Raw genomic sequence first — 11,201 nt, 5'->3', positions numbered from 1 at the left:
GAATAAACAACATGATTTAAAAAAAAAAAAAAAAAAATTAAAAGGCTGATGGGACGCGCTGCGCATGCGTCCTGGATCAGCAGCAGCATCAGGAGAGATGAAGATGATGGCGGAGGATGTGAAGGAAGAGTTTGTCAGTGACGACGACTCGGAGCAGACAGCAGCCGACGGGAGCCTGAGTAACCCGGTAAGAGGCAGCTATTCGTCCCGGTGTGTCCACCGACAGCTAGTTAGCGGCAGAAGCTAACGTCACCCGGTCCGGTGCACCGGAACACCGTGCTAATGTTGTACTGTGAGCTCACTGTTGGCTTACTACATGTAAATGTGTCATCGTTGATGTGGACGGCTGTCAGCTGTTAGCTGGATGCAGGTGGAGGACCCTGCTGCACCTTGCTTCATTCTGCAGCTCTCTGCTGCCCCCTGCTGCTCACTGCTGCCCTGTGTTGTGACTGTTGTGACCGTGTTGGTGGTGCAGGAGGTGGAGGAGGGCTCGACTCTGCTGCGCAGGATGGAGATCTGCGTGGGAGAGGCGGAGAAGAGGAGCGGCAAAAATGCAGTGAGCATGCAGGAGACGTTCACGGTGTACCTGATCGAGACCAGGTGAGCGCGGACAGCTGTGGGCGGGGCTCAGGTGTTCACCTGTAGGATGAGCTGCATCAGTTCACCGTCTGTGCTGTAACGTTTGCAGGCCAATGGACGCGGTGGCTGAGGGTCGTAACCCCGCCCCCGACTCTCTGTGGAGGAGGTACAGTGAGTTTGAACTGCTGAGGAACTACCTGATCGTCACCTATCCGTACATCGTGGTGCCGCCGCTGCCCGAGAAGAGGGTGAGTTCAGTGTGATGGATGTAGACTCTGGCTGTGAATACTTATGTAGGTGTTATATTTTCATTCCTTATTAGGGCCCGAGCACCGAGCATCGGTGTGAAAGGGCCCGAGCACCGAGCATCGGTGTGAAAGGGCCCGAGCACCGAGCATCGGTGTGAAGCCCTGTTGTTGCATAAAAATGTTCTCGTTCTTGGTCGTTCTTCTTCTTCTTCTTACGTAAAGTGATTTTCCTTTTTGGAGGTTTTATCATGTTCAAAAACTCATGAAAGTGGAAACACATTTGTCTCCCGGCGAAAAATTTTGTATTCTAGTGGAGTCGCGAGTGGGCGTGGCCAAACGGCTCGAGAGCGCCCCCTACAGAGATGCCCCGGCGGCCACATTTACCTAAATTCACGACATCCGGTGGACACGTGTATCACAGCCAGACGCACAAAAGAAGTTACATTGCACCGTTACGTCAACTCGACAGGAAGTCCACCATTTTGAATTTAGTCGCCATTTTGGGCGACTCTGACACATTGTACTTTGTCGAACTCCTCCGAGGGATTTTGTCGGACCGACTTGAATTTAGGTTCTCTGGATAGAAAACATGTTTGGGATTAAAAGTTGTATAAATAATTCGTTTTCATCGATGTGTGTGCCCGTGAGAGGCGGCCATTTTGAGCATCTCACCATGAAACTAGGAGTTGCTTTAAATCTTACGTACATGGATCGACCTTCTCCAAACATCACAGGTATGATAACAGCCCCGCCCTGAAGACCCCTGTGGGGTAATATTCGCTCATAGTCATAGCGCCCCCTGTTGGCCACTGGAAATGACACTTTTCATACTTTCTCATTCTACGTCGAGCTGGTTGATCACATGAACCTAAAGTCGGGTCTCAATAACCTAAACATGTAGTTGATGATATATTGAGACATTCGTTCGACTTTGTTAATGAGTGTCGCCCTGACGATGCGGCAAAGTTTGATGTCTTGCCGTGACACAGGAAGTTGATGTTTAAGGTCAAAGGATGCTTGAAACCTCACGAAACATATGACATACATCCGGTGTGGTGAGACAATACATTATATACCTGTTTTGCGAGAAGCGGGGATACGCTATCCCTCGCGAGCTGCACGTCGGGGAGACGGCGCGCGGGAGTGCGAGGGCCCGTACATCACTGCTTGCAGTTTTAATTTTTAATAGATTTGCAAAAATTTGAAACAAACTTTTTTCACTTTGTCATTATGGGGTATTGTGTGTAGAATTTTGAGGGAAAAAAATGAATTTAATCCATTTTGGAATAAGGCTGTAATATAACAAAATATGAAAAAAGTGAAGCTCTGTGAATACTTTCAGGATGCACTGTATAACAGTACATACTGTTAGAGGGCTGCGGTACGTACTGACAGGAGGCGGAGCTAAGTGACTCTGTGGATCATCTTCAAGACTCTCAGGTGTTCATAGATGATTGACAGATGACATAAGTGAATCAGACCTGAACAGTGTCCACACAGGTGAGGTGAAACAGGAAGTTGTGTTCTCCCACCTGCAGGCTGAGTTCGTGTGGCACAAGCTGTCGGCCGACAACATGGACCCGGACTTTGTGGAGCGTCGGCGGGTCGGGCTGGAGAACTTCCTGCTGCGCGTGGCCTCTCATCCGGTCCTCTCCAATGACAAGATCCTCCACCACTTCCTCACAGAGGTACGGGTCAGGTAATCGGGTGATCAAGTGATCAGGTGGTCAGGTGATCAGGTGGTTAAGGGGTCAGGTGATCAGGTGTTCATGTGATCAGGTGGTCAGGTGATCAGGTGGTCAACGGGTCAGGTGGTCAGGTGATCAAGTATTCAGGTGTTCATGTGATCAGGTGGTCAGGTGATCAGGAGATCAGGTGGTTCAGGGGTCAGGTGATCAGGTGTTCATGTGATCAGGTGGTCAGGTGATCAGGTGTTCAGGTGATCAAGTATTCAGGTGTTCAGGTGATCAGGTGATCCGGTGGTTAAGGGGTCAGGTGGTCAAGTGATCAGGTGATCAAGTGATCAGGTGTTCATGTGATCAGGTGATCCGGTGGTTAAGGGGTCAGGTGATCAGGTGATCAAGTGTTCAGGTGATCAGGTGTGTGGGTGGTTTCCTGCGGTGTGACTAACTTCATGTGTTTGCGTGTCATCAGGAGCACGGCTGGAAGGAGGTGGTGTACGAAACGGGGTTCCAGGCGAAGGTACCGGACTCTGGGCAGGTTCTGGTTCTGGTTCTGATCTCTTCATGCTGATGTTGTCAGTGTTCACTCAGCTCCTCTTCCTCCCTCACAGGCCGACTCCAGGCTCAGAGCTCTCAGCGCCACCTACAGGGTGAGGAATCCCGACAGGTGAGCGTCCTCCGTGGCTCCTCCCTGATCACGTTTAGACTTTTAATGATTTCCTTATCAAGGTGAAATCAGATGTAGGTTGAGCTGCTTCCAGAGTAGAGAGAATTAATTTATTATTGATTCATCTGCTCCTTATTGATTAATTTATTAATAAATCATCAGAAAACTGGAAAAGAAATAATCTGAACACCCGACAACATCATCAAAAAAATCACCATATTTACCTCACTGTGATGTCAGAGAACATCTGAGAACCTGGAAACCTCCAGAATTCAGAACCGGGCCTTTAAACATTTGCTGGAACACCGAGTGGATCGGCCGGAGGGGTTCCTTCTCCTCACTGATCAGTGATCAATAACTTCATAAATACATAACTCGTTGGATCCAAACTCTGAGAATCTACTCGAGGAGAAGTTTATGAAGCTCTCTGAACATGTTCATGAAGAACTTTTATCTTTAAGGATCGACTCTGAACTTTAAGGAGAAATATTTACAAAACGGCTCAATTCTAAGAATTTTCTTAGAATTTGGTCACCAAGAGGAACTTTTATTCTGAGGACTGTTTGTGAATCCGACCGCTGGTCTGCACAGTAACATGAGCTGGAGGCTGCTCCAGGAGCATCGGTCTGATGTGGACACACTGATACTGGGTTTATTGGGCCGATATCAGGGAGGTTGTCCATCATACGGTGGAATAATGGAGCCGTCGCTGCAGCTTTACATTATACTAACACTCTTGTTCTCCTTTAAAGACTGTTGGAGTGATCACAGTGAACGCTGACCTTTGACCTCTCTCCTCCTCAGACGCTTCATTGAGATGAAACACTACAGTGACGAGCTGCAGTCTCACACGTCTCAGCTGCTTCGAGCGCGAGCAGTAAGACTTCAAACACTTCCTTCATCTTTAGATCTGAAAACGTCAGCTGATTCATTCAAAAGGATTTAATAAATGATATTAACCGTCAGCAGTGATGATGGAGGAACATTTCTCTCCACACGGTAGTGATGAGGCGTTCACTGTCTCTGCAGAGAGTCGCTGATCGGCTGTACGGAGTCTACAAGGTCCACGGCAACTACGGGAGAGTCTTCAGGTAACACAACACAGATACACACGGATACACACGGCTACACACAGCTACACACGGATACACACGGATACACACGGTTACACACGGATACACACGGATACACACGGTTACACACGGATACACACGGTTACACACGGATACACACGGATACACACGGTTACACACGGCTACACACGGCTACACACGGTTACACACGGATACACACGGTTACACACGGATACACACGGCTACACACGGCTACACACGGATACACACGGCTACACACGGATACACACGGTTACACACGGATACACACGGATACACACGGCTACACACGGTTACACACGGATACACACGGCTACGGATTAAAAAAAAAAAAAAAAAAAAAAAAAATCCCCTCGGGGATTAATAAAGTAAATACCTACCTACCTACCTACACACAGATACACACAGCTACACACACATACACACAGCTAAACACACAGCTACACACAGATACACAACACAAAAAAAACATTTTTGAAATCACATCATCACAAATGAAAGTTAAAGTTTCTGTTCTCCTCCGTCTGTCCTGACAGAAAGAGGGAAACCTCACAGTGTGTGTAACTGTGTGTGTAACTGTGTGTGTTACTGTGTGTCTGCAGTGAGTGGAGTGCCATAGAGAAGGAGATGGGGGACGGGCTGCAGAGTGCCGGTCATCACATGGACGCGTGAGTGACTCAGTGGACTCTGTCTGTCGAGTGTGTGTGTGTGTGTCCTCTGAGGACAGATGTTATATCTGTCTCTGTCGAGTGTGTGTGTGTCCTCTGAGGACAGATGTTATATCTGTCTCTGTAGAGTGTGTGTGTCCTCTGAGGACAGATGTTGTCTCTTTCTCTGTAGAGTGTGTGTGTCCTCTGAGAACAGATGTTGTCTCTGTCTCAGTAAATGTCTCCGTCCCCTCCAGATATGCTGCCTCCATAGATGACATCTTAGAGGAGGAGGAACATTACGCTGACCAGCTGAAGGAATACCTCTTCTATGCTGAAGCTCTTAGGTAAGACCACAGTTCAAGCAGCCAATCAGCTCGCAGTGTGCAGTGTACGGCGGTCAGAGGTCAGAGGTCAGCTGGTATCAGTGACATCCCTGTAATGAGAAACATCCTCCAGCTGTGACTGAAAAAGAGAAGGAAGCGTAAATATAACAATAAAATATCACGAAAGGAATTTAAAAAGGACCTGTCCTCGGAGACAGCTGTCTGGCTGTCCTCGGAGACAGCTGTCTGTCCTCGGAGACAGCTGTCCCTCAGAGACAGCTGCCTGTCTGTCAGGTGAAGACAGAGAGTTTTAATGGAGGCTCAGCAGGAAGTGGAATCACCAGCAGTGATCACAGATCAAAAGTTTTCATGAAATCTCACAGTGACAGTCTGTACCTCACTTCCTGTTTTATAACCTCACTTCCTGTTTTATAACCTCACTTCCTGTTTTATTACCTCACTTCCTTACGTATGTCACCGTCCATCCTCGGACTCTGCGGTTTCAGGGCCGTGTGCAGGAAACACGAGCTGACCCAGTGTGAGCTGGAGATGGCCTCCCAGGACCTGATCTCCAAGAAGCAGCAGCGGGAGGAGCTGGCGACGGGCGTACGTACATCTCTTCCTTCTTCACCAGCCTCTGGTTCAGAATGGGTCGCACACTAATCAGAAGGTTGGTGGTTCGATCCCCAGCTCCTCCTGTCCACATGCCTAAGTGTCCTTGAGCAAGACACTGAACCCTAAGTTGCTCCTGATGGAGTACCATCGGTGTGTGACTGTTCTCCTGATGGTGAACCATCGGTGTGTGAATGTTCTCCTGATGGAGTACCATCGGTGTGTGAATGTTCTCCTGATGGTGAACCATCGGTGTGTGAATGTACTCCTGATGGAGTACCATCAGTGTGTGAATGTTCTCCTGATGGAGTACCATCGGTGTGTGAATGTTCTCCTGATGGAGTACCATCGGTGTGTGACTGTTCTCCTGATGGTGAACCATCGGTGTGTGAATGTTCTCCTGATGGTGAACCATCGGTGTGTGAATGTTCTCCTGATGGAGTACCATCGGTGTGTGAATGTTCTCCTGATGGAGTACCATCGGTGTGTGAATGTTCTCCTGATGGTGAACCATCGGTGTGTGAATGTTCTCCTGATGGAGTACCATCGGTGTGTGACTGTTCTCCTGATGGTGAACCATCGGTGTGTGAATGTTCTCCTGATGGTGAACCATCGGTGTGTGAATGTACTCCTGATGGAGTACCATCGGTGTGTGAATGTACTCCTGATGGAGTACCATCAGTGTGTGAATGTTCTCCTGATGGAGTACCATCGGTGTGTGAATGTTCTCCTGATGGAGTACCATCGGTGTGTGACTGTTCTCCTGATGGAGTACCATCGGTGTGTGAATGTTCTCCTGATGGAGTACCATCGGTGTGTGACTGTTCTCCTGATGGAGTACCATCGGTGTGTGAATGTTCTCCTGATGGAGTACCATCGGTGTGTGAATGTTCTCCTGATGGTGAACCATCGGTGTGTGACTGTTCTCCTGATGGAGTACCATCGGTGTGTGAATGTTCTCCTGATGGAGTACCATCGGTGTGTGAATGTTCTCCTGATGGAGTACCATCGGTGTGTGAATGTTCTCCTGATGGAGTACCATCGGTGTGTGAATGTTCTCCTGATGGAGTACCATCGGTGTGTGAATGTTCTCCTGATGGAGTACCATCGGTGTGAATGGAAACGGTGATAAATCAATACAAGTGCATCATTACATTACATTATTACATTACGTTACATTACATTACGTTACATTACATTACATTATTACATTTCATTACATTGCATTTCATTGCATTACATTATTACATTACATTACATTACATTATTACATTATATTACATTATTACATTTCATTACATTATTACATTACATTACATTACATTATTACATTTCATTACATTACATTTTACATTATTACATTACATTACATTATTACATTACATTATTACATTTCATTACATTATTACATTACATTTCATTAAATTATTACATGACATTACGTTACATGACATTATTACATTACATTACATTATTACATTTCATTACATTACATTATTACATTTCATTACATTGCATTTCATTGCATTACATTATTACATTACATTACATTATTACATTTCATTACATTACATTATTACATTTCATTACATTATTACATTACATTACATTATTACATTTCATTACATTGCATTTCATTGCATTACATTATTACATTACATTACATTATTACATTACATTACATTACATTATTACATTTCATTACATTATTACATTACATTACATTATTACATTTCATTACATTTCATTTCATTGCATTACATTATTACATTACATTACATTATTACATTACATTACATTACATTACATTATTACATTTCATTACATTATTACATTACATTACATTACATTATTACATTACATTACATTACATTACATTACATTACATTACATTATTACATTACATTACATTATTACATTACATTACATTACATTATTACATTACATTACATTACATTACATTATTACATTACATTACATTATTACATTACATTATTACATTACATTACATTATTACATTTCATTACATTATTACATTACATTATTACATTTCATTACATTATTACATTACATTACATTATTACATTACATTACATTACATTATTACATTTCATTACATTGCATTTCATTGCATTACATTATTACATTACATTACATTATTACATTTCATTACATTATTACATTACATTACATTACATTACATTACATTACATTATTACATGACATTACGTTACATTACATTATTACATTTCATTACATTACATTACATTACATTATTACATTACATTACATTATTACATTTCATTACATTATTACATTATATTACATTATTACATTACATTATTACATTACGTTACGTTACATTACGTTACATTACATTATTACATTTCATTACATTGCATTTCATTGCATTACATTATTACATTACATTACATTATTACATGACATTACGTTACATTACATTATTACATTTCATTACATTATTACATTATATTACATTATTACATTACATTACATTATTACGTTACATTACATTACATTATTACATTACATTACGTTACATTACGTTACATTACATTACATTACATTACATTACATTACATTACATTATTACATTTCATTACATTATTACATTATATTACATTATTACATTACATTACATTATTACATTACATTACATTACATTACATTACATTACATTTTACATTTCATTACATTATTACATTACATTACATTATTACATTTCATTATTACATTACATTACATTATTACATTACATTACATTATTACATTACATTACATTATTACATTACATTACATTATTACATTACATTATTACATTTCATTACATTATTACATTACATTACATTATTACATTATTACATTACATTACATTACATTATTACATTTCATTACATTATTACATTACATTACATTATTACATTTCATTATTACATTACATTATTACATTACATTACATTATTACATTACATTACATTATTACATTTCATTACATTATTACATTACATTATTACATTTCATTACATTATTACATTACATTACATTATTACATTATTACATTACATTACATTACATTACATTACATTACATTATTACATTTCATTACATTATTACATTACATTACATTACATTATTACATTACATTACATTATTACATGACATTACGTTACATTACATTATTACATTTCATTACATTATTACATTATTACATTACATTATTACATTACGTTACATCATTACATTACATTATTACATTATTTCATTGCATTACATTACATTACATTACATTACATTACATTACATTATTACATTACATTACATTGCATTTCATTGCATTACATTATTACATTATTACATGACATTACGTTACATTACATTATTACATTACATTATATTGCATTTCATTTCATTTCATTACATTATATTATTACATTACATTTCATTTATCTGACTCTTTTATCCAAAGCAACTTACAATAAGTTCATTTCAACCATGAGGGTACTGGGATGTCCCAGGCTGGACCATGTCCTGGATGTAGAGGAGGAGAAGGAGGAGGAGGAGGAGCGGGCTGGGATGTAAGGCTGGACCATGTCCTGGATGTAGAGGAGGAGAAGGAGGAGGAGGAGGAGCGGGCTGGGATGTAAGGTTGGACCATGTCCTGGATGTAGAGGAGGAGAAGGAGGAGGAGGAGCGGGCTGGGATGTAAGGTTGGACCATGTCCTGGATGTAGAGGAGGAGAAGGAGGAGGAGGAGCGGGCTGGGACGTAAGGTTGGACCATGTCATTACCATTTACGGTAAGTTTTCTCCTCCTCAGATTGTGCGGACGTTCTCCTTCAAAGGTATGACCAACAAGATCTTTGGGCAGGAGGCCCCAGAGCAGAGGGAGGCCCGGCTGAAGCTGCTGGAGGAGCTGATCGCTGAGGGGGAGGAGACGGTCAAGGAGAAAACGGCGGAGTGCGAGTGAGTCGCTGCCGCTGCAGGTTGACTGTGCAGCTTCATCCTGGAGCTTTTTCATGTTGTGTTGTCTGACTGCAGGGAGCATGTGCAGAAGGCCCGGGTGGACATGCAGCGCTTTAGGGAACAGAAAGACAGAGACCTGCGGGAGGCGCTCATCAACCACGCTGTCATGCAGATCAGCATGTGCAAGAAGGTAGAGAGCATTCGGACGGACGGACGTCACATGACCTCGCGGCGCTCACAGTGTCTCTCTCTGCAGGGAATACAAGTGTGGAGCAACGCCAAGGAGTGTTTCCTCAAGATGTGACGCTGGGGCCCCTGCAGAGAGACTCCACCCACAGTGAGGCTCCACCCACAGTGAGAGGAGCTCCACCCACAGTGAGAGGAGCACCACCCAGAGAGAGGAGCTCCACCCACAGTGAGGCTCCACCCTCAGTTAGGCTCCTCCCTCAGAGAGAGGAGCTCCACCCACAGTGAGGCTCCACCCTCAGGTAGGCTCCTCCCTCAGTGAGAGGAGCTCCAACCACAGTGAAGCTCCACCCTCCGTTAGGCTCCTCCCTCAGTGAGAGGAGCTCCACCCTCAGCAACCCATGTTTCCTTGGTCATTTGATGCCAGGTGTCTGGACTGTTGCCATGGGAACACTGGTCAGCAGGTCACTGGTTGTTATAGTCTAACTCTGACATCAGAACGCATTGTTTCACTTTTCTCAAGCTAACCTTTAGCTGCACACCTGTCTCACCTGTCTGAGTGGACAGACAGGTGAGACAGACGGAGGACTGCAGGTCTCTGTGCAGCTGGTGGCTGACCTTCTTTGTGGGAGGCTTTTAGGGAACACCTGTAAAAATAAAGATCACCTGGGTGAAACTCCCCCTGTGCATGTCCTCAGTCACACGTGGCTCCTCCCACCAGCACCTGGAACATCTCCAGCTGTGATAAACATGCAGTGAGCTTCTCATCCTGCAGGTGTTGGCCTGATGTCAGCTGTCACAGATGAATCCAGACCTGTGTTGAATCCGAAGGTTTGACCACGTGGACTCGTTGAGGTGTTAGAAAGGTCTCCGGTTCATCTGGCTCCATGCTCACATGGAATCTAACTGTGAATGTACCAAAGAACTGTAAACAAATAAACACCTTGTAAACATGAATCTGGTAACATTGGTCGTGAAAGAAGAGGAGGTCTCTCAGGGGAGGAGGTCTCTCAGGGGAGGAGGACTCAGGGGAGGAGGACTCTCAGGGGAGGAGGTCTCAGGGGAGGAGGACTCTGTCAGGGGAGGAGGACTCTGTCAGCGGAGGAGGACTCTCAGGGGAGGAGGACTCAGGGGAGGAGGTCTCAGGTGAGGAGATCTCA

General features: G+C 43.4%; 1 protein-coding gene across 1 annotated transcript; it reads left to right on the top strand.

Annotated features, from left to right (window-relative positions):
* The first annotated feature begins 57 nt into the window (after positions 1-57).
* On the top strand, positions 58-10,998 carry LOC138636293 (sorting nexin-4-like). Its single transcript, XM_069724240.1, has 14 exons — positions 58-187; positions 476-600; positions 689-827; positions 2,366-2,515; positions 2,982-3,029; positions 3,121-3,176; positions 3,981-4,053; positions 4,206-4,267; positions 4,891-4,956; positions 5,193-5,282; positions 5,768-5,867; positions 9,710-9,855; positions 9,931-10,045; positions 10,112-10,998. The coding sequence occupies exons 1-14, from the start codon at positions 65-67 to the stop codon at positions 10,157-10,159; spliced, it is 1,341 nt and encodes a 446-aa protein (XP_069580341.1). The 5' UTR covers positions 58-64; the 3' UTR covers positions 10,160-10,998.
* The last annotated feature ends 203 nt before the right edge of the window (positions 10,999-11,201 follow it).

The sequence above is a fragment of the Brachyistius frenatus genome, unplaced genomic scaffold, assembly GCF_029030835.1.
Source record: "Brachyistius frenatus isolate BFR_SWC_R1_liver_20210118 unplaced genomic scaffold, ASM2903083v1 Contig_366, whole genome shotgun sequence".
In the NCBI taxonomy this organism is placed as follows: domain Eukaryota; kingdom Metazoa; phylum Chordata; class Actinopteri; family Embiotocidae; genus Brachyistius; species Brachyistius frenatus.
The sequence above is the reverse complement of the archived record's forward strand: the minus strand, read 5'-3'. Positions and strand labels throughout refer to the sequence as shown.

Coding starts and splice junctions, on each gene's coding strand:
- LOC138636293 (XM_069724240.1), top strand. CDS start 65: ATGCGTCCTGGATCAGCAGCAGCATCAGGAGAGATGAAGATGATGGCG. Junction 3,030..3,120: donor AAACGGGGTTCCAGGCGAAG/GTACCGGACTCT, acceptor CCTCCCTCACAG/GCCGACTCCAGGCTCAGAGC. Junction 5,868..9,709: donor GGGAGGAGCTGGCGACGGGC/GTACGTACATCT, acceptor TCTCCTCCTCAG/ATTGTGCGGACGTTCTCCTT.